This window comes from Cornus florida, unplaced genomic scaffold (assembly GCF_030987335.1).
Source record: "Cornus florida cultivar Cherokee Brave unplaced genomic scaffold, ASM3098733v1 CherokeeBrave_3.0.0_Hap2_Chr11, whole genome shotgun sequence".
NCBI lineage: Eukaryota > Viridiplantae > Streptophyta > Magnoliopsida > Cornales > Cornaceae > Cornus > Cornus florida.
Window position 1 is genome coordinate 91,383,062 of NW_026775581.1, and position 25,064 is coordinate 91,408,125.

The window sequence follows — 25,064 nt, forward strand, 5'->3', positions numbered from 1 at the left end:
AACCCTAGCTTTCAAATTATAAATGACCATGTTGAAACTTATATTGCATTGGTTGATTCCTTACAAGACTTTTAAGCTCATCACCACTAAATCAATCTCAAGTGGTTAGGGTCATCAACAATTGTTAATGTGCAACATTATAACCACTTGTTTTAAATAAGATATGAATTTATAACATATATAGAAGGGTGATAAATGCTTTTGAAGAATCGACGATTACAAAAGAGTGCCTAATGGAGCTTCAATTTATGTCTTGTGAGGTTTTCATTAATTCTCATGTGTTCGATTCTCCTTCGCCTAATTTAACAGAAAAAAAATTTAAAGAAAAAGAAGAAGGTAGCCATCTATATGGCAAAAATGTAATCACTATTAAAGAAGGTCCAAATCTTAATAATGGAAATGGCGACAAGTGTGTCTCAATTACTGTCTGAATATGATTTGTATAATTTTATGTAATAATATGTACGTGGATTTATTTAAAGCCGCTAAATTCTATAAACTAGTTTCAAGTCCCATTCTAACCAAACCAGACATCTTTTCGCGCGGTTCGTGGTTACAATGTAATTTTTCATAGAGATTACTCAATTGAATAGAGATTACTAATTTGAATTTTATAAAAATAGTTTTCTATTGTTATATAATTTAGAAAATTGTTTTCTATTCACACATTTAATTCAGTGACGGCTTCGTATTATCCCGCCAATAACAAATGTAACACAAATAAAAATTGTTAATATTATTTAATTTTTTATTTGCTTGACATGTTTGTTATTTGAACTTAACTATCATTGATTATCTAGAAACTTAGATGGGTGCATCAAATCATGAAAATAAAAAAACAAAAAACTTGTTGCTACCAAACACACCCTTATTGAAAGTTAGCAGATTCCTTGCATCCAAGCAACATTGCCACTTTAAAACACAAGAAACCAAAATAAAATAATTTTTCTTTCTTGTTTTTTTGCTTAAGCCCAAATCTTCTTCTTGTGAACTCCCCAACAATTGTATTCTCTGTAGTGGGGACCCACAATTGAAATTCTCCTACAAGGGGTCCACCACCTCCGAAGAACACCTACCATATTCCTTCGTTCAACTTTATTGAGTGACATGTACATTACACATCCCATTTACATTCCATGAATATGGACACGTTTGCAATAACTAACAAGAGATATATGCCTATACGTACATATATATGGTCACATTATTCTTACGAAACATTTATTCACAATTTGTTCTTTTTTCAATTCAAAAGCAAATGCAATTGATGGATGAAGATGACAATAATATGAGTGTAGGTTAAACTTTTAAAAATTAAAAAATGATTCTTTTTAAGTGACAAAATTGAAATCATGTAATTGATAAAATGTGATTTTTTTGTTTAAGATAAATTTTTAGTTTAAGATAATTTTAGATACATTTTTGAATATATTACATATATCATTTAAATCAAATATTTTTAATCGTTTTTGAAAGAAAAATTCTAAAATCTTTGATTTTATGATTCGTCCCAAAAGATTCTTTATTCATTAAATTGGTTTATGTCACAAATTTCTTGAGGTTTTGAGAAATTTTGTCAAGATGAAATTGATTGATCCAATGGTTAATATCATCCCATCAAAGCTTCGGCTGGGGGCTCAACACCTATGTTTATGCCTGCCTACCACCTTATACTAATATATACGTACACCCATAGTATATGTATTTGTGTATATATATAAAATATGTAGATATATAGTTGGTGGTGGGTCATTTGTGTCCTAACAAACGTGTAGCCAATATTTTCTTCTCCTTGTGGCTGATATCCCGAAAACGTAGAAAGGAGACTAAAACCGAAGGGCAAACAGAAGCCAAGGGGGGCAATACAGTGACAGCTCAACCCTCAGCCGACTTTCTTAAATAACAAAAAATAACACAACTTTATTAATCGAGCACCCTTTTTTTTTTTTTATTATTTTTTTTTCGATCGAAATGTCTATTTTATCACCACTTACAATGAGCCTTTGAGAAGCTTTATTGTGAAAAATTGGCAGATTGCATTACGAACCATATATATTTTATTTTGAATTGCTTGATTTGTATGAATCTCAGTAAAGAAAAAAAAATAATGTATTTCGGGTGTATTGAAATTATTAAAAAAAATATTTACTTATCATTGAATAGCGATGCGGGTACTACATTGTTGATACTTTTGGTGTACTCAATAATTTTTCCAGAGGTTTTTGATTGTTTTTCTTTTTAATTTGGGACAAAAGCTAGAATTGAAGCATTGTCATACTCTTTTATGTATAATTATACAGTGATTTGTCCATTTTTTTTACATAGTTTTGAGAAACATTCTCAGCATTTGTTTGCATGTAAAATGTTCTATGAATTTTTTTTTTTTTGAAAAAAGTAATAGTTTCTTAAAAAACTTGATTATCCTTTTATTTTTTTAAAGAATGACGGAGGGGGAGTCGAATAACGTAGTTTCCCTACCGACAAATGCATCCGAGAAAGACCTTTGTTTAACTCCTCCTTTTGATATTTTCTAGTGAAAAAAAAATATCATTACACTTTCCTTTTGTTTTAATCCATTTTGGATCATTCCCGCAAGTTATAGCTTTGTAGAGTACTCAAAGAAATGCCTTGATCATATAGCACTACATGTGTATGTATATATATACACGCACATTATCCTTTTAATACAAGTTATAAATAAAACTATGTGAGTTAAAATTTTAGATACTGTTTAAATTGACATGTCATGCATGCAAAACAAGGACACACTTTAGCTCCAACATTTTCTTGCATACCAAACATTCTAGATTTACCACGCACGGTAAATATATTTAAAATGTGCATTGTAAATCTAGAATGACATAACCACTTCAATAGTATCTAGAGAAACAATAAACATTTTCAACTATAGAACTTCCGTACCTACTCTTTACATGATTTATTACATGTGTTATAAACAAATATCATTAATAATATATATTGCAGCTCATAATCAACTAATTACAATGAATATTAACTATGTATCAAGGCAGGTGAATATGAAGTTGGTACCGTACCAATTGCCAAACTTCAAACAGTGTATGAATGCCAATAAAGGGTAGTTATTAGTCAACAATGTCTTCATTAAATGAAAGTGGTGCCCCATTTATAAAACCATATGTAGTGCCCAAATCAGATACATCAATTAATCAGTTTACAAGAATTGATTAATCACCTTATTCTTATAACTCAAGATTATCAGCATACCTAATCCAACCCATTAATCTAATCTTGGTTGCGATGTTAAGGTTGGACATTTCCATCACTATCAAAAAAAAAATATATAAAAAAAATAAAAAAAAAGTGTTCAAAATGTCAGGCCACTGATGCAGCTTTATCTGTGACCTCTTTATCTGACCTCTCTTCCTCCTCCTCTCATAGTAATGATTCTATAACCCCTCTCTCTCTCTCTCTCTCTCTCTCTCTCTCTAAGGATCCATAAAGAAACAAAATTTCAAAGTAAGCCTGCATAGTGGCATCTCTTTTTTCCTCTGTATATGTAAAAATCTGTAATCATACAGAAGGGGTGCAGAAAGTCTTGTGTCTCAGATCCCAATATAGAGGGTCTCTCTTACACCAATAACAAGAAAACTGTTTTTCTTTTTTCTTTCTCATTTCTCTATTCTCTCTTTCCATCTCTATTCACAACCAGAGAGTATCACAACAGTACTCCTATTCCTCTATATAAGAGAGTACTCTTTTGTAGTCTCAAACTCAACCCCACTTTTCCTTTTGCTTTCTTGAAAAATCCTTTTGTTCACACATGATCTCTTCTACTATATACCCTTTAGTTTGATTGATTCATTTATATATATATATATCTCATAGTGTTCTAGTGTTTAGAAAGAAAGAAAAAAAAAAAAATGCAAGAGCAAGGTTTCAGCATGATGGGTGGTGGTGGTGGGATTGGTGGTTTAACCGATGTTTCGATGGCGGTTTCCGGTGAGCAGCACCGGCAGCTCAAGGGGGAGATCGCCACCCACCCTCTCTATGAGCAGCTTCTCGCCGCCCACGTCGCGTGTCTCCGCGTCGCAACGCCGATTGATCAGTTGCCTCTTATTGAGGCGCAGGTCACACAGTCTCACCATCTTCTTAGGTCTTATGCCTCCCAACAGCACCACAATAGCCACACTCTCTCTCCTCACGAGAGGCAAGAGCTTGACAATTTCTTGGTAGGTTGATTTCACAGAAACCCGTAAATTTTCTCGCCTTTTTTAATCTTCAATTTGCTGGTTATTAGTTGGTTTATTTATTTATTATTTTATTATTTATATTTCTATATGTTGTTTACACAGGCACAGTATTTGTTAGTTTTGTGCTCCTTCAAAGAGCAGCTTCAGCAACATGTCAGAGTCCATGCTGTTGAAGCTGTCATGGCCTGCCGTGAAATTGAACAGAATTTACAAGCTTTGACCGGTACTTTTCTCTCTCTGTATATCCATAAATATCTATATATGTACACATAAATTAAAATATACATGCCACATATATATACAGATAGTATATGGTGTATACTTTGTATGATCTGCATATTGTCTGATCATTAGCTGGTTTTGGAAGTGATTGTGCAATCAACAGAAATACTTTTATGTCCTTTTGTTATGGGTTGCAGTTTTTAATTTTCTTTTCCTCATTGTTTTGATTTTTTATGCTTTTGGTAGGCACAACATAAGAAAATCAAATTGGGGTTCTTGTAAGTTTGTGTTAACGTGTGTACAATAGGTGGGTGTAGTGGGACCTACCAAGAAATTGTTGCAGTTGTTTATAGTTGGGAGGGGTTGGTTAGTTGGGTGATGGAGGGAACAAAGAGTGAGAACAATGCCAACACCACCAACCGATAAGGTTAATGCATTCGAATATTTGGTTTCTAGAATACTTTTATTCTGATTGATTACTTTGGGGTTTATAGATTAGAGGGTGTATGATCTGTGTTTGGCACTTGCTTCATGATTAGAGTTTGGTCAAACAGTAACGTTCAATTTACAGATATACATATATAATATGGTTGTATAACTAACCATGAGATTGTAACTGATTATCTATTATGATTGTTGAAAATGTGTAACATGAGTTTAAAATAAAAGTACTAACCATTGTGCAAAATGAAAACAAAGAGATGATAATTAATGCAGTTTCCATCTTAATTGTGTGTGACTTTAGGGTTAATGTGCTTAAAGCCATGCCTGTATTTTGGTACAAAAGCAACATTGCCCTACACAATAGGGAGTGGTTCCCATCTGTTAACCATAAAGTTCTTAATATTGATGAATGTGGATTCATAGCTAGCAAGTCTTTAATTGGCATGGCCATCAAGAGTTGTTGTGTGGTGGAAATGGTTAATTGAAAATTTGGAAATTGGCAATTATAAGATCTCATGTGTTTTACCTATTTATAAGGAATTTCTTTTGATCTTCTTTAACACATTTTTTCTCTGATAAATTTTTTTTTTGAGCACATAGTCATGCAGAACTTTCCAAATATTAAAATTTGACGAAATTCAGTTTTTACTTGCAATTTAACATTCCCATTTCGCACCGTTGTATTTCATGAACGGATTTTGGAGTGTGAAATGTGAATCCTGATCAAAGGAATTAAAAGAGAAGTTCCACAGGAGTAGGAAATAAAAAAAATTTATAATGTAAATTAATGAGCATTCTTATTGATCAGCATCTATATATATACTTCAGTTTGAGGTATTACTGCTGGTTTTACATCATTATGTGAATAGTGTGACTTGGAGAAGAAAGGAGAGTTAATTAATGTGCTAGTACTGGTTAGTGGTTAGGGACACCCAACCTCTGGGACCATTGAACAATCTATTATGAATTTGAACAACTGAATAATATGAAGGATTTAGTTGAATGAGGTGGAAATTTGCTTCTGAAGTCTATCTGCAATTTGATTATTTGAACAAGCACAATTGTCACCTACCTATTGATGTTTCAATCTCTGAAAATGATAGTCTATTATAATTGTTTTCTTCTCCTAAGCACCCTTAAATATTGACCTTTTTGGTAGTGATGGACAATCATTGCGGTATGATAAGTTTATTTTTTATTTTTATTTTTATTTAAAATTTTTTTCCCAGTAAGTTGCAGTATGATAAGTTTGTTTGTTACATTTTAAATTTCTTTTAAGAATGAGAATGATATAAGCATGGATATATATGAATCTTGGTTATTTCAGAATTGGTTTGCTGTGATTTGGAAATTGAAAAAGATTTCATTTGATCATGAGTAGGCTTCATGATGAGACTAGGTCAATTTTTAAGCATAACTTGCTTCTTTTTTGGCATACATGGTCAAGGAAGTAAAGAAGAGATCACCTAGAACATGTCAAAACGTAGAATTTTATGAAAGAATAATCTGCCATTGTCCGATCGTATGCTAATGTTACCAGCTCATGTTATAATAAATATGAACAGATCGGGCTTTGATACATCAACCGACAGTCAACTATTCACATCATAAGTTGGGTTTATTAGATTCACCACATGCTGTAAGTTAGTGGGACCCACTTCAATGCTGTGGGGAGTAGTTAGTAACTTAGTTGTCTATTGTCATGTGTCTTGAATTTTTCACATAAATAATTTTTTGTGATATTGTAATGATGACCAAATATGTTTGTGTGCGCGCGCGTATAAAATATGACAAACACAATAATTTTTTTATTTTTATTTTTATTTATTTTTATTTTTTTTATTTCATTCTGAACCTATTATTTTTTATTAACTCTTTCTGCGTTAATTTTTTACCATTGTTTCTCTTAATACTAATTTCGAGGTCGACAATGTCCCTTTTCTTAACTCTGAATCTCACTTAATGGTCTTTTTCTCATTGTATTGCCAATTGTTCAATGTTTTTTCTTAGCCGTCAAACATTATGTACAATGAAAAAAGACTAATCTAATAATTGTTTTAAAGAATTTTACTTTTACTTTTAATTTTAATGGAAACGATCACACAATGTGCTAGATGCACTCTTATATTTAATCCTTCCAACCTTGTAAGTATGATTATATCGTCTTCAATTTTCCTTCATTATGGATATTTCTCCTTCTTTAAGCACTCCTCCAGTTTTGTACCTCTGTGGGCTAACCTGGGCAATAGCCCAGGTTCAAAAAATAAAAAATAAAAATTAGTACTAATATTTGTTATTAGCTATAGTCCAGTCCAGCCCAAGCTACTTAATCCATAATAAAACATAAATGATAAATGGTTCAGCTCAGAAAACAAGCCTACAAATAAATTAGAACTAGAAGATTGAAGAAGACTTAGGAATTGTTTGGCATGATGTGGTATTATTTTTGATGTTTTCATCTTCTCTACTTAAATTTTTTCTTTAACCCCCTATTTTCAAATCCTGACTCCGTCCCTGCCTAGTAATCCTCGATCTTTACTACATTCTTATTTGTATTTCTAAATTTATTAAAATTACATCCTATATGTTCATTTTTATTTTCACTCATCTTAGCTTCCTAATTCCAAACTTCCAATTTAGCACCAATTTCTTCTCTAATTTTATCAATAAAAAATATATAAAATCAACAAATAACATACATCATAAAATGTTGTTCTGCATGTACGGTGCGTTGGAAGGGAGGGCACTATATATATATATTTTTTACAATATTTTCGTACTATTTGCAAATAAAAAAGGAAAATTTAACAGCATAATTCATATACAGCTTTCTCTATTATCTCTTGTGTGTGCCTCCTCTCCACATCTAGATTGCTTACATTATGATGAAAGGGAATGGTTATCATACAATTTTCAATGATTGGTCACTATGTTAAATGCACATGTTCTTAATTTCACAAGTTTATTTATTTCTTTATTTATTTTTTGTAATAATTGATACATTGTGTTAGCTAATTTTACTAGTTTCCTTTGATATCTTCCCCAGATTACATATTTTTCACATGTTTGCGTGTGACATCCTCTGTAATCCATGTGTTTACTTAGTACCCACATCAAGTTTTTCTTGGTCAGTAATAAAGCATTCGAATTGAAGGTTCTTTAACCACAGGTTTCATTGATTCCATGCTCATGATCTCCACGGGCCCAATCATCCTGATTTATGGGCAAGAATCGATGTGGTATGTGGTCCTAGGATCATTGAGGTCCACCATTAGAATTATCGCATTTGGCATAGAAGCTTTAGACGTTAAGGAGATCATATTAGCATTCCAAAAACATGTCTCTCACATTTCACTTCCTTTGATATTTAGATTCAAGGAGTGGAGTGTGAGAAGCCTTTTTTTTCTTTTCTTTTCCCGACACTTCCTTAGATGTTATGCCAAATGTCTCTTAAGGAAATATGAGAAATTATTATATTGTCTCGGGCTAATCACGAAGCGACACATAAATAAATGCGTCTAACTTTATGTCATTTTTAATTAACTTTTTGCATATGTACTGCTTTGTAAATTACCAATGGTCCCGGGACCACGTAATAATTTCTATAGGAGATTTATGTTAAAGGCATAAATATATATATATATATATCTCTCTGTCTCTCTCTCTTAGAGCTTCTAGATATAATTGGTTGATAATACCGGTGCAAAGAAGTCTTTCTCATTGATTTCTGCTCAACTTGGAATAAGCTAAGTCGGCCTAAATAACACGGTTGCTTTGAAACTTGGCAGTCCTTTAGTGGAATGGTCCATTTCATGGCATTTACAGCAGTGGTTATGCCATTAAAATCTTGCTCCCAACTCTATTTGCTATATGGAAGCAATTGAAAGGATGACTATCATAATCCCAGAAGGTGGGCTTGAGGATTGCTCTTGAATAATTACTTTCATATGGATTTAATCGGTTCAAATTCATGTAGTCATTCATACTTTTAGGGTGAATTATGAATGTTTTGAAAGCTTGCAATTTTTATAGTGAATCAGGAATGTTTTGCACTTGATGGGGTGGCCTTATCAAGTAAATCCTCAGCTGTAGGCTCAATTCTCTTTTTTCTTCCTTTCCATCTTTATGTGTTATTTTAACAAATCTGTCGTCGTTAAGTTTGTTAATTCCATGTCTAAGAAATCTGTTTAGTTAGAACTCATGTTTGTTGCAATTTGTAATAATTTATTAATAGGTTTTCTATGTATGGTTTTATTTTGATGAATCAACTCTTGAAAGAAGCATTACAAGTTCTGAATAGGCCAATTTCATATAATACCCATAACTTGTTTTCGATGATATAAACTAACAACATATCATCCACATTGTTTACTTCATTGAAAATGAAATATAAAATCAGATTGAGTAAAAGAGTTGGTCACACCACCCCTGAATTTCTGACAAACACTGAAGCTGGCTTACTGAGGCTTTCACAAAACTATTTATATGTTTTCTTTCAGGAGTGACTCTTAGTGAAGGAACAGGTGCGACTATGTCAGATGATGAGGATGAGCTGCAGATGGATTTCTCTTTGGATCAATCAGGCGGTGGGAATGACATGATGGGATTTGGTCCACTGCTTCCAACAGAATCTGAAAGGTCTCTCATGGAGAGAGTTCGGCAAGAATTGAAGATTGAGCTCAAGCAGGTGGTCTTCTGCTATTGTTGTAAATACAACAGCTTAGCTTTCATGACAAGTAAATTATAAAATCTCCAATAAAAATACAGTACTTCCCAAAATGCTAACTGATGCCAAAAAGTTCAAAATCTATAAACTTATTTGATCAGTATGCAAGTGTAAAGAATAATATGCTTTTTTCTTTTCCTTTTTTTTTTTTTTTTTTTTTTTTTTTTTTTTTTTTTTTGCAGGGATTTAAGTCAAGAATTGAGGATGTCAGGGAGGAAATTTTAAGAAAAAGAAGGGCTGGAAAATTACCCGGTGACACAACTTCAGTACTGAAGAATTGGTGGCAGCAACACTCAAAGTGGCCATATCCAACTGTAAGCAACTAACTTGATCAATTTATCTATAATTATGAACAATCCCAATGTTTAGATCCTTGGGATTGTCTGATTTTTGAGAACTGTTTTGGATTGATCGACTTGTTAATTTTCTTGTCATATACATCATGATTCATGATGTTGCCAAGGTCTAGACCAAAACATATAAAACTAGGAACATGTAGCTAGTATTAATGGAATAGGAACTAGGAATACTTCTCGGAATGCATAACAAAAAAATAGTTGCTTTAAGGACAAATGGAAGTCTGTATTACAGTATGCTTGATAAATATGCTTTGTTTCATCTGAGACAGCCCTTGATTACCTACAACTTCTGGTTGAAGTTCTGAATTTCGGTTCAGCAGCAATTTGTGGCCTAAAACTCCTCAAAACTAAATGGAATAACCCAAGATATTGGTATCCTTTTAAATTTAATTAAAATACTGTAAAACACACATAAATGACACTTCCTACTAAGGAGAGAGTTCCAAATTTTTACACTCACACACACACAAAAAAAAAAAAAAAATTTCAAAATCCAGGATCATAATTGTCCACTAGGGTAACATGTCATTGCATCAAATGACAAGGAAGTATGATTCAGAGTTCTCAATTCAGAAATTGCTTCAATAACTATAGTGTCATATGAAGAAGTGTGTAAAATGTGTGTACTGTTAGAAGATCTTCCTGCTTCAGACCTGGAATCTTCACATACTTGGGTTAGTCCCAAACTAAAATTCTCTGTTGGGATTTTATTAGTCAACTCTTGATGAAGCAAATATTTGGTCTAGGATGGGGTGTTGAGTCGGATTATAACCAAAACCTTCCCTAAGCAATTCCTCCTATCAAGTAACAAGGAAAAGTTGGATGTAAGACTTACAATCATCCTGACCATCAAAATTAATTCCTACAATGCCTATCGAACCATAATATCTGAATCAGAGTCAGTTTATCACCTCAACACTAGCTTAATGAGCTAGAGTTCAATAATAAGAGTGTTACTGCATGAAACTTTCAGGAAGACGACAAGGCAAAACTTGTGGAGGAGACAGGGTTGCAGCTAAAGCAAATCAACAATTGGTTCATCAACCAAAGGAAGCGAAACTGGCACAGCAACTCACAATCTGCGACTGCTCTGAAGTCCAAGCGCAAAAGGTAGAGATCTAACGCGTTTCAAGTTTCAACTGAAGAACAGCAATCAAGTAACATACATTATGTCATATAGCTTTTATATAACCTTCAAGGCAGAGTTGTAACCAACAATTGTGAAGACAGTGGAAAATTGGCAGTTTAGACAAGTGACACAAGTTTCAGTTCAGATGCACAATGTGTAATATATGGTGTTAGAATGCATACACTTAAAAGTTGTAAATTTCTATTTCCACAGAAGCAATAACTTTCTAACGGATCCTTTTTTTCCTCTGGCATGCCTCTGTGTAACAATTAATCCCACCATTGAAATTGACCTATGTAAAGCAAGTTAATGGCCATTTACAGGACAGAAGGTCTATTTGAAAGCCTGAATATATATATGCTTGACTAATATAAGGTTTGAATGTGAATTCTTATATATGTTCCAAGAGATTTTGATATATATTGGCAGATGGCTGTTGTTTGGACATGTTCTATTATTAAGTTCAATAAGCAAATACAAAATCTATGACATTATTTTCTTGGACCAATTATCATCAGCTACTGTATGGCTAGGGGACTATTAAGACCTGTTCTATTGCTTTACATGTCATGATGAGTTTTGGAAGTGAAAGTAATTTGGTGATGTCAATTTCTACTGATTGAATGTTCAGCAGATGAGCAAGTTGTTCAAGAATAAATATGAGTTTTTTAACTGGCAACTAATTAAGAAATGTCCAAATGAAATAAAAACAGAATGAATGGAAAGTGGAGAGGGATCAAATCACATGTCATGCATCATAATCATATCACACCATGTTGTCAAAGAGGTTGAAATTTCATATACATCCCATTTGACATGGACAACCTTAAAATTTGTCTGCCATTCCTGTCTATCAAGAATCCATGTCTTCATGCAAAGCACTAAAGAAAACTTTGTACCATACATTACTGATGACACTTTTTGAACATTCAGCAATCAAAAATTATTAAATGGTCTTGGTCCATTTGATATGCAGTGGACTAATTTAATGGAAGCTCATGTTAGGATTTCTTTGTAATATATTAATACACTCTAACCATCTAATAATCCTCAGCAACATATAATATCCATACTATAAACCACCTTGTATTGATCAGTTGGACCTACCATGTAAGTACTTCTATGCAATTTTGTAAAAATGGTTGCTATAAAATTAATATGTAAGCCAAAGGGAGCTACGTAGGCTCTAACTTTTCTCCATATGAACAAACATTTTCATTTCCATAACAAACTATGCAGAGTATCTCTGTAGGGTACAAAATTTAAATATTTTGTAATTTTGTTCATCGGTCGTGTTACAAACATGCACCAAGCTGTTGATTGGCCGCCAATAATAGCCAAGGCAGCTCAATCCTTAGGCGACTCAGGCAGTCTACTAAGACCCCTTTTAGAAGAGGACCCCCTTCTTCTTCTTCTAAATATAATGTAATAATAATATATTGAACTAATCAAATTAGTAATAGAAAGAGAGTTTTTACTGCTGGTATAATGCATTTTTTTTCTGTTCAAGTAAGATTCTTCCAATCTAGTAATTAGAATTATGAATCTATCTAACTTATTTAATTTGAAAAATATAAAATTTTGAATTCTACTTTATTTTGAATATGAAAAAAGAAATACTAGTACACTACAATCACCAAAAACATGAAGATGCGATTACCCGTATCCAAAAAATAATTTTTTGATGATGTGTTCTGGGTGTGGTTTATGTGATTTGGGTTAGTTTAATTGTTTATATTTTTTTGTGGAATCCTCAAGAATGTCAAAAATAAAAACTAAAAAAAATAATAGTAGTGTAATAAGATACAATGTCCCAGTGGTCGATGGGTTCTAGCTCGTATGAGTGTGATGTATGATTTGTGTTAGTTTAATTGTTTGCCTGTTGTGCATTAGTGTCTATAATTATTTTTTAGTTTAGTGGTGTTTTGCTGGGCGGATGTGGAAGCTATTATGTGTAGTTTTATGCAAATATGTGAAAGGAGTGAAGAAAATGGTGCAACAAGAGTGTATATTGATAACACCTTACACGAGTTTTGTGGATTAGTCGGGTAAAATTTCGGACGCTTAACTTGAATAAGATCGCTTTAAAGTTAAAAGAATGATGTAGGTAAAAATGGAAATTGTGTTGGAGACCGTCTTAGGTCTCCTATAATGCTCACTTATTTTCATAAAAAAGAAAAAAAAAAATATATATCGTGCATGAGAACAGGACAGCATTAATGCTTTATCTACAGGATAAACAATTTTTAGATTAAAAATTAAAAAATAGAAGTAAAAGTTGCACTTAGGAGAAGATCCTAGAATGTAAAATAATTAATGTAAAAGCCAAAGGAGATCAAGCTAGAAGAAAGAAAAGCCAATTAAGTCCTCTCTCTAGCGATTCTAAAGACAGAAAGTTGAGAAACCAAAAGTTAGGAAAAGCACTAAAATCCTATATAGATGATCTAACCATACCAATTTTGCGTTCATACTTTTCGTTAATGATAAACACGTTTGATCTTTGGACATGGGTAAGTCTGAGGGTGCATGGTAATGCAGTAATGTATTTATACTCTACTTTGGCATAAACCCTTTTCTGTAAATATCTCGTTAGGATTAGGCTATGCCACATATTCAAAATCATAAGTCATAAGCAGAGGTGGAAATGGATAAAACTCAATTAGGTTACAAAATGACTAGGTTCAGATTATCAAACCAAATGAGAAAAAAAAACATTGTGAGCTATCACGAAAGTTGGGAGATTAAGGTTTAATTCAGTTAATGTAAGGTTCTGACTATTGACCAAGCAAAAATTCATGTCATCCTATGTAACGACCCTAACTGATGCCAAAATTTTAAAAAAAATTCGACATGACCTCCGCTAAAAATCGTCCTACAACAATCTGTTTACAAGCATTTTTAACCTGTCCCAACACAATAAACATCTAATACATTCCATAATGGTACAACCACATACTAAATCATCCAAGTATTATAATTACAGTCCCAAAATACAAGATTAAGATCAAATGTCTATGCTTTACAAGCCCATATGTATAATTATAATATTCAAAGTCCATAAGTCATCGTACAAATTACATTATGCTTAGTCTTACAAAAATAGAGTGACCCAAGTACAAAAACAACAAAGTAAGCTCCTAATCTATACTAAGTCTGTGGTAGAATGTCATCCGCCACTTCTTTCCCGTTTCCTGTAAAAAATGTTAAATAAAAGGGGTGAGCAAAATTGCTTAGTAGGTGGTGCCTAAGACACACCTCTTGTGTTCCCGTGAATCCAAACAAGGAATAGGACAATAGGAATTTGGGGTCATGCAAAGCCGGGAAAACATAATATCAATTCTAAGTTCAAAGCAAATAAATTTCGTGCCATGAATGCAATGTTATGCATGTCACTCCTCATTTTCAGAAAAACATCATCACTTCACAAACTGTTAATATAACCCACCCTTTGGTGACTCCGCAACGACACGAGAGAATGATTGGCTACTGTCCCTGACCTTTGGTACCTCCGCAGCGTCATTTGGGGCCCAGATAGCTCAACCACGCTAGGGCAATGTCCCTAGTTCCCTCTAGGTTATATTAACACACCTGCCCTTTGGTGATTCCGCGGCGACCTGGTTTTTCTCAAAAACCGTTTCATCAAATTCTCCTCAAAATCCCTTTTTCATCTTTTTCAAATCATTTCACCCTTTTCATACCTCATGCTTTGAATGCATGTTACATGCCTTTTTAATACCATAAAAATTTGGGGAAAATTAATGTTACCCAACTAGCATGCTTCCTCATAACAATTTTTAACAATTTAATGAACACAACAAGCATAGAAGATCAACAATTAGGCATACTTTCCATGTAAAACAACAAATACACATAATAGCATGCTTCACATACATAATTAAAATCATTTAAGAGATTATCAGTTCAAATCTAGCATGATTGACAACAATTAAAGTAGGGAAACTCACAAAGGAACAAGAATTTGAGTATTAGAGACCCCTACCTCTAAAGCAATGAAAAACCCCAAATTGATGCCCTAGATTTCGAAAATTAAGGAGTGCACCAAATTAGAAATTGCTCCTATCAACTTGTAGGCCTCGCCGTGAGCTTCAATTTGCCACAAATGGCACTTCAAAATACCAAGAGATGAAGAATTAATCAAGCTTAATTGTGTAGAAAAAAAAAAGAAAAGTAAAGAAAAGCAAGCGGCAGAGAGGGAGCAAGCCGAGAGAGAAGAAAAAAAGAAAAACAGTGGGTCTGTCATGACCCTTTACCCATCTTATGGACTTAAAATTGGAGTGGGTCCCACCCATTTTTTTTTTCTTTTCTTTTTTCTTTTTCTTTTGCTTTTAAATTACACCTCACACACAAATATAAATATGAAAAACTTAAACATTACATTCTCTCCAACTTAAAAAGATTTCGTCCTCGAAATTAAGACATACCTGAGGAAGAAAATAACGCTAGGTACTTGGAGTAAACCTCCTGTTCGAGTTCCCAAGTAGCCTCCTCGACTCTGTGGTGTCTCCAAAGAACTTTCACCATTGGTATCATCTTATTCCTCAACACCTTCTGCTGTGTGCCAAGGATTCGAACTGGTCCCTTCTCGTAGGAAACATCCTCATTAATGTTTACATTAACCTAACTCAAAATGTGAGATGGATCTGGCTCGTACTTCCGTAGCATTGATACATGAAAGACATTGTGAACCCTGTCCAATTGTGGTGGCAAAGCAAGTCTGTAGGCAACCTTTCCTACTCGGTCCAAAATCTCAAATGGTCTAATGAATCGTGGTGACAACTTGCCACTTTTCCCAAATCTCATCAATCCTTTCAGTGGAGAAACCCGTAGAAAAACGTGGTCTCCCACTTCAAAGGATAACGGCCGTCTCCGCTTATCTGCATAACTCTTCTGTCGGCTCTGAGCTGTAAGCAACCTCTGTCTGATCAACTTAATCTTCTCTGTAGTCTCGAGTATTATGTCGGGTCCTAAGGCGGCGGTCTCACCCACCTCAGTCCAATAAACAAGAGACCTACAAGGTCTACCATATAACGCCTCAAATGGAGCCATCTGGATACTCGCCTAATAACTGTTGTTATAAGCAAACTCAATAAGCGGTAGATGATCTTCCCAACTACCACCTAAGTCAAGCACACATGCCCGAAGCATATCCTCCAAGATCTGGATAGTACGCTCTGACTGGCCGTCTGTCTGTGGATGGAATACCGTACTAAGATGCAACGCTGAACCAAACGCTGCTTAAAGTCCTTCCCAGAACTTCGAAGTGAACTTAGCATCCCTATCTGACACAATGGTTACAGGAACTCCGTGTAACCTTACAATCTCTTTCACATAAAGTACACCAAGCTTCTCTGTATTGTCTGTTGCCTTAATAGGCAAAAAGTGAGCCGTCTTAGTCAATCTGTCAACGATGACCCATACGGCTTCATTGCCCCTTCATGACCTTGGAAGACCTATCACAAAATCCATAGTAATATGTTCCCATTTCCATTGCCCTACAGGTAATGGTTGCAACAAACCATCTGGTCTCTGATGCTCGGCCTTCACCTGCTGACAGGTAAGGCACTTAGCCACAAACTGAGCAACATCTTTCTTCATCCCGTTCCACCAATACTGACGTCTCAAATTGTGATACATCTTCGTATCACCTGGATGAACTGCAAAGCGGGAAGTGTGAAACTCCCGTAAGACGTCCTTACCACAAACCGTGGGAACCACCAACAAACCCCTGAACCGTAGACCCCCATCTGCATGCAAGGCCCAATCTTTCACTATCTCACCACTGAAGATCAAAGCATGAATGACATCTAAATCTGGGTCCTGTCTCTGTGACTCAATCACTCGTATAACAAGAGTAGGCTGAGCTACAAGACTAAACAAGAATGCTGGCTCACTGTCAACATCATCATCAAAACAATGCAATCCCATCTTTGCCAAATCCTTAAGCATCTTCCACTTCCAAATAGCCAAACAGGCCAGAGTCCCACGAGATTTCCGGCTTAAGGCATCTGCTACCACATTTGCCTTGCCCGGATGATACTGCATGTCAAAATTGTAGTCCTCCAAGAACTCAACCTATCTTCTTTATCTGTTGTTCAAGTCCTTTTGGGAAAAAAGGTACTTGAGACTTTTATGATCCGAGTACACCTCGAATGTCCCACCATACAAGTAATGTCTCCAACATTTCAAGGCAAATACAACTGCTGCTAACTCCAAATCATGAGTAGGGTAGTTAAGCTCGTGAGTCTTTGTGATACCCCTCGGATCCGAGACATGGGTTGATCAGGCCTAGGCCCAAACCCGAGGGAATATCAAACAATTAATATTTTATAATGAACACGGAATACAAAATAAATTAAGAAATGAAATTAAAGCTGGAAGGAACTAAAAATAGAATCCGCAAAATATTATAATTATTAAAATCCATCAAACCCAAACTCCAAAACTCCATCAGTTTATAACTTGGGAATCCATCTCTAGTGGACCCCTATTAAACATCCAAACGGAAGATAGAACAACTGTAATAAACGTCCAGAAATAAAACTATAGAGAGAGCCCTACATCGTCGGAAGAGTGAATAGAGACCTCTGCTCAGCACGAACACGTCTAAGCCTGGAACTGTCGTGTACCTGAAAAATAGAAGTGGGTCAGGCCCACGCGCAAGTTCTATACTACTACAATCCAAACAGAGGCCCGATACGCATGTACATCCTAAACAATTCAACAATAGCTGATAGTCCGTAAATATATATATAGTCACACTAAAGGACTCTCACTGGACTACAGGCCGGTCTCAACCTGAATAGAGGTAACATGCTAAAACACAGACGAAGTGGGCATATGTACCTATACCTAAACAGGGTACACCTCCAACCATCGTAGCCAGCTACACATCCCGATGCATATACGCTCCCTAGCCATCGGTCCTGAGGCTCAAGCTCATACCGAGGCACCATAACAGTACATATATAAAATCCATCCAAAATCCCTGGTATTGCCGCTCAACAAGTAGTTGCCATGACAATACAAATCAGTGGGACTTAACTTTTAGTTAATCCCATCCTTATTCCAAGTAGGTGGGTAATGGTATTGTTTTAAAAACCAAACCCATCCTTAGTATGCCACCGTCCCATACCGGTGCCTACTTTCCAATCCTCCAGTAGTCAATAAGACCAATAAATCAAGTATATATCAATTAAATTCCAACATCCAACATTCAATGTTAGCAGTGATAAAATAAGCATTGATAAACAGGGTCACAACAACAACATATACATGCCCAATTTAAGTTGTTCCCTTTAGTCTGATATAAAGACATAATTAATTAAAACTTCCATTTAACACCTTACAAATGACATACAGATATGTAGGGTATGTATCACAAAATCCTAACCTCCACAGTTGATACTAACTGTGATAATGTAAGCATCAAAACAATATTCACAGTATGTATGTAGACATGCTCAAATTATAGTGTTCCACAAAACCGATCTAGTGTTAAACTCAAATCCTCCTAGTATTTAAGTTCCAACAGTTGCTATTACAGAAGTTAAGATAGCTATCATCTAGACCCATCTTTCCAATAATTTATACTAGCAGTGGTAAGGAAAAACGTGAACCACAGAACTACAATGCATCCACAAACATGCTTAGTCTAGGTTGAACAAACATACAACACTACTGTAACTACCAGTTTCGTAGCAAAACAGATATCATTTTAGTTTGGTTTAATCTTCATTAATCCTGGAATCATTTAAGAGTGCAAATAGTATGAAGCCTAAGGGAAAGAGTAAGGATAGAATCTTGCCTTAGAAACTTTTGTTCAAAGTTTCAACGTCGTCTTCTTAAAAAATCCCGGCGAGTTAAAAAACCCGGTTACTGTTCACGGGTACGAAACACTATTCCCGGACTCAAAATCTGATCTTCACCGTTCAGATTGTGCAACACTGAGTCATGAACCTATCCTCCAAATTTCAGCTCGATCGGACCACGAACGAAGCGGGATCGGATGTTTGATGAAATCTGGGCAGAATGGAAAAAAACCTGCACGACCCAGTTACTGTTTACGAGTACGAATCACTGTTCCCGAGGTCAAACTATGATCTCCACCGTTCAGATTGTGCGTCACTGAGTCGTGAACCTCTCCTCCAAAATTCAGCTCGATCGGACCATGGACGAAACGGGATCGGAGCTTTGATCAAAACTTGGCAGAATGTGAAAAACTGCGTTTTTCCTTCTCCACTTCCACAAAACGTGTGCTTTGTTTAAAAAAACCCTACACAGACGTCTACATTATAATTATAGAGTTTTCCTAAACCCTAGGTTCATTTAAGTCCAACTCACAATCCTAACCGGCCCATCCAATTAACGTAGAAACCTACGACAGCTATAATATAAAACCCTAATTTACACTGTAATTAAAACCCTAATTAGATGTATTTACCTAATTACCCTATTCACCATTAAATACTTAACAAATAATCTAATTGAACAAAATAATAATTAGTAAACCCAATTAAACCAAATAAGACACACATAAAATAAGACACACATAGAATAATTAAACCAATTACATTTAAACCATTAATGCCAATTAAATAATTAAAACACTAACAAGTAATTCCAATCAAATAACTAAACCAATTACACTTAAACCATTAATGCCAATTAAATAATTAAAACACTAACAAGTAATTCCAATCAAATAACTAAAAATAAATATCATCTGAATAAATTAAATCACCACAAAAGAAAACAATTAAGCACCTAATAAAAAAATAATGACACATAATCAAATAAAATGCACTTAAATAATAAATTAAATACCATTAAATACCAGGAATATCCTTTTTAAAATTAGTGGTATTACAGTCTTCAACTGTCGAGACCCATAAGTCACTACTCTACCATCCTACATCAACACACATCCCAAACCATCACGTGAAGCGTCATAATAAATCACATAACCCAAGCCACGCTCAGGTATCACCAACACTGGAGCTGTAGTCAATCTTGTCTTCAACTTCTGAAAAGATGACTCACAGGGTTCATTCCAAACAAACTTGATCCATTTTCGGGTCAAACGGGTCATAGACGCTGCCAAACGGGAGAAATCCTTCACAAATCTCCGATAATAACCCGTTAGGCCAAGGAAACTCCGAATCTCAAAAACATTCTTGGGTTACTCCCAATTCAAAATTACTTCAACCTTTGATGGATCTACTGACACTCCACCTTCTGAAACAACATGCCCCATAAATTTCACTTTCTGTAGCCAAAACTCACATTTCTCATATTTGGCATACAATCGATGCTCCCTTAAAATCTGTAAAACAATACTCAAATGGACCTCGTGCTCCTCCCGAGATCGTGAATACACAAGAATATCATCTACAAAAACTACCACAAACTAGTCTAAGTAATCGTAAAAGACACTGTTCATCAAGTCCATGAATGCTGCTGGCGCATTAGTCAAGCCAAAAGGTATAACAAGAAACTCATAGTGTCCATACCGTGTACGGAACGCTGTCTTTGGGATATCCTCATCCCTAACACAAAACTGATAGTAGCCTGACTTCAAGTCAATCTTCGAAAAACAATTGGCTCCTCTCAACTGATCAAATAAATCATCTATCCTTGGCAAAAGATACTTATTCTTGATGGTGGCACGATTCAACTTTCGGTAATTAATGCACAACCTCAAAGAACCATCTTTCTTCTTAGCAAACAAGATCGGTGCGCCCCACGGTGACACATTCGGTCTGATGAAACCTTTCATCCTCAAATCATCAAGCTGCCTCTTTAATTCTTTCAATTCAACTGGTGCTATACGATACGGTGCCATAGAAATCGGTGCGGTACCTGGCATCAAATCAATAAAGAACTCCACTTCTCGGTGTGGAGGCAACTCTGTCAAATCCTCCAGAAACACATCCAGAAAATCACGAACAACCGCAGGATAATCCTCTTTCATAACATCATCTTCTTCGGCTATAAGGTTAGCCAAGAAGTAATCACCACGACTCCATCCACGAACTCTATAAAATGATGAAATGTGGGAATCACTCCGATCTCCCACGAAAAAGAAACAGTCTCCCTCGGGAGTGCAAACTGTAACCCTTCCTCTGTAACAGTTGATCGTAGCATGAAATGAAGCTAACCAATCCATCCCGATAATGACATCAAAGCTAGTCATCTCCAAGAAGATAAGGTCAAACACAAAAGTCCGCCCGGCTATCATAATGGAATAATCCCTCATAACTCGGCGCAATGACACTGAAACCCCAACTGGCGTATCAACATACAACGCCCGATCCATGAAACTGATCTCTCCCCGATGCAAGTGCAAATGATGATGAAATGAAAGAATGAGATGCACCAGAGTCAAACAAAACACGGGCCCAAGAATCAAACACTGGAAATATACCTCAGAGAGCTGAAGATCCAGGAGATGCATCAGTCGGTGCAAGTACAAAGACACGTCCCTGCAGTGCCTGTGCCTGTGAACTACTAATCTGAACACCAGACTGCTGTGCCGACACAGTAGGAGTATCCCTCCTAGCTGGTCGTGAACCCTGAGAAGACATGGCAGGTTATGGTGGTGGCGGTGGTCTGAAACCTGACTGAACTGTAGCCGACTGTGACGGCCTCTGCCGTGACCCTCTGCCACTAGTGGTGCTTACTCCCTGACCTGGACAGTCTCGAATCAAGTGACCCTGCTGGCCACACCCATAACAAACCCTCAGAGTTGAAGAAACTGAAGACGATTTCATGGGACAATTAGACTTGTAATGTCTTGGCACTGAAAGCAAACAACTGCACTCTTATAAGATCCAGCTGGCATAGGAGTAGTAGGAGCGGATTGTGCAGACTGCTGCCCCTGAAACTGAAATGAACCACCCCTGTTCCTTTTCCCTGAAGGTCCCTCTGCAGATGGTCTTACATTCCTCTTTTGTCTCCACTGTTCCCTTTTTGTATCTTTATCTTTGGCCTCCGCCTCTAGCATCAATGCTCTTTCCACTACCTCAGAATAAACCTTGATGCCCTGTGCTATTAACAACGGCCTCATTTTGTAGTCAAGTCCGGTGATAAACTTCCGAACCTTATCAACTTTATTACTCACCATCTCTGGAGCAAAGCAGGAAAGAAACGTGAACTTGTTCTCGTAATCTGTCACTGACATATTGCCTTGGATAAGGCCAATAAACTGATTCTTTAACTCCCATCTATTGGAGGCAGGGAAATACTTCTCATAGAACAGCTCCTTGAATCTATCCCAACTCATCTATTCAATCTTATATTGATTTGTGATCGATTTCCACCAAAACTTGGCATCCTTTGTGAACTTGTAAGTGGCTAGGATGATTTTCAAGTGATCCTTCGTCACATCCATAGAAGTCAATTGAGTTTCAACTTGCTCCATGTAGTTATTCGCCACCATGGGATCTGCACCACCTTCAAACATTACCGGCATCAATTGAGGCCATTAATAATCTTGAGACGCTTCTGTGCTGGCGTCTCCTCCACTTGCACTACGGTTGTGGTATCGGCTGCAGTATCGGCTGCGGCTGAGTAGCAATGGTGGACCTCAAGGCCCTCTGCAACAAGCGATTCAATACTAGTTCCGCCGGACTTTCACCTTTTTCAACGGGTGCTTCCACATTATCCCTCCTTGTAGGAACAACCCTTGGGGTAATTAAATCCTGAAGAAGTGTGTCCTTAATAACTGGCTCCGCCGGATTGGAGCTCCAGCTCTCGCCAACATCACCCCTTGTTGGCCTAGGGCTAACTTCCCTGGGTTCCTTACGCCGTGACATTGTTCTATAAAACAAATAAAACGGTTCAATAACGATAACACTAAGGTCTAACCGTGAACAACTCAACATAAAAGGATGCTATACTAACACTTAGCATGCAAGACTATGCAATGAACACATTAAGCATATAAGCACATAAGCACGTAAACAAGTAAACAATTAAGCATGTTTGTGCACATAGGAAAACACTTTAACAATTAATCACATAAACTATGCAAACGACTTCCCATGCAACCCCTATGTAGGCCTCTACCCGTCGTCCTGATGGTTTTCGAACTAAGACTTTGATACCAAATTTGTAACGACCCTAACTGATGCCAAAATTTTAAAAAAATTTCGGCATGACCTCCGCAAAAAACGTTCTACAACAACCTGTTTAAAAGCATTTTTAACCTGTCCTAACACAACAAACATTTAATACATTCCATGATGGTACAACCACGTACTATATCATCCAAGTATCATAATTACAGTCCCAAAATACAAGATTAAGATCAAATGTCCATGCTTTACAAGCCCATAGGTATAATTATAATATTCAAAGTCCATAAGTCATCGTACAAAATACATTATGCTTAGTCTTACAAAAATAAAGTGACCCAAGTACAAAAACAACAAAGTAAGCTCCTAATCCATACTAAGTCTGTAGTAGAATGTCATCCGCCACTTTTTTCCCGTTTCCTGTAAAAAATGTTAAATAAAAGGGGTGAGCAAAATTGCTTAGTAGGTGGTGCCTAAGACACACCTCTTGTGTCCCCGTGAATCCAAACAAGGAATAGGATAATAGGAATTTGGGGTCATGCAAAGCCGGGAAAACACAATATCAATTCTAAGTTCAAAGCAAATAAATTTCGTGCCATGAATGCAATGTTATGCATGTCACTCCCCATTTTCAGAAAAACATCATCACTTCACAAACTGTTAATATAACCCGCCCTTTGGTGACTCCACAGCTACACGAGAGAAGGATTGGCTACTGTCCCTGACCTTTGGTACCTCCGCAGTGTCATTTGGGGCCCAGATAGCTCAACCACGCTAGGACAATCTCCCTAGTTCCCTCTAGGCTATATTAATACACCTGCCTTTTGGTGATTCTGCGGCGACCGGGTTTTTCTCAAAAACCGTTTCATCAAATTCTCCTCAAAATCTCTTTTTCATCTTTTTCAAATCATTTCACCATTTTCATACCCCATGCTTTGAATGCATGTTACATGCCTTTTTAATACCATAAAAATTTGGGAAAAATTAATGTTACACAACTGGCATGCTTCCTCATAACAATTTTTAACAATTTAACGAACACAACAAGCATAGAAGATCAACAATTAGGCATACTTTCTATGTAGAACAACAAATACACATAATAGCATGCTTCACTTACACAATTAAAATCATTTAAGAGATTATCAGTTCAAATCTAGCATGATTGACAATAATTAAAGTAGGGAAACTCACAAGGGAACAAGAATTTGAGTATTAGAGACCCCTACCTCTAAAGTAATGAAAAACCCCAAATTGATGCCCTAGATTTCAAAAATTAAGGAGTGCACTAAACCAAAAATTGCTCCTATCAACTTGTAGGCCTCGCCGTGAGCTTCAATTTGCCGCAAATGGCACTTCAAAATACCAAGAGATGATGAATTAATCAAGCTTAATTGTGTAGAAGAAAAAAAAGAAAAGCAAAGAAAAGCAAGCGACAGAGAGGGAGCAAGCCGAGAGAGAAGAAAAAAAGAAAAACAGTGGGTCTGTCATGACCCATTACCCATCTTATGGACTTAAAATTGGAGTGGGTCCCACCCATTTTTTTTTTCTTTTCTTTTTTCTTTTTTCTTTTGCTTTTAAATTACACTTCACACACAAATATATATATGAAAAACTTAAAACATTACATCCTAACTAGGTCATGGCACATCTTCAAAGCCATAAGTAGAGAATTATAAATGAATAGAAGTATGCAAACCTTTATTAGCCAATCCCTCTGCGAGTGCCTCATGAAGTATTAATTTTTAGGTTCGAATCTTTTGAAGTGCGATCAATTCTTTAAGGGTCACGACTGCGGACGTAGTCTAAACTTTACTTAATTTGTGTAGAGGGGTAACTTTGCACTGGTCCCGTGGA

The 25,064-nt window shown here is 35.9% G+C and overlaps 1 protein-coding gene across 1 annotated transcript; it reads left to right on the top strand.

Annotated features, from left to right (window-relative positions):
- The first annotated feature begins 3,366 nt into the window (after positions 1 to 3,366).
- Positions 3,367 to 11,365, top strand: LOC132281116 (homeobox protein HD1). Its single transcript, XM_059782851.1, has 5 exons — positions 3,367 to 4,211; positions 4,335 to 4,455; positions 9,398 to 9,585; positions 9,807 to 9,938; positions 10,957 to 11,365. The coding sequence occupies exons 1-5, from the start codon at positions 3,903 to 3,905 to the stop codon at positions 11,095 to 11,097; spliced, it is 891 nt and encodes a 296-aa protein (XP_059638834.1). The 5' UTR covers positions 3,367 to 3,902; the 3' UTR covers positions 11,098 to 11,365.
- Positions 11,366 to 25,064: the final 13,699 nt, after the last annotated feature.

What these genes read in the sequence shown, in the direction of transcription:
- LOC132281116 (XM_059782851.1), top strand. Translation starts at nt 3,903, where the DNA reads ATGCAAGAGCAAGGTTTCAGCATGATGGGTGGTGGTGGTGGGATTGGT. An exon ending in AAGAGCTTGACAATTTCTTG is followed by an intron (nt 4,212 to 4,334) that starts GTAGGTTGATTT and finishes TTGTTTACACAG; the next exon opens with GCACAGTATTTGTTAGTTTT. An exon ending in TGAAGATTGAGCTCAAGCAG is followed by an intron (nt 9,586 to 9,806) that starts GTGGTCTTCTGC and finishes TTTTTTTTGCAG; the next exon opens with GGATTTAAGTCAAGAATTGA.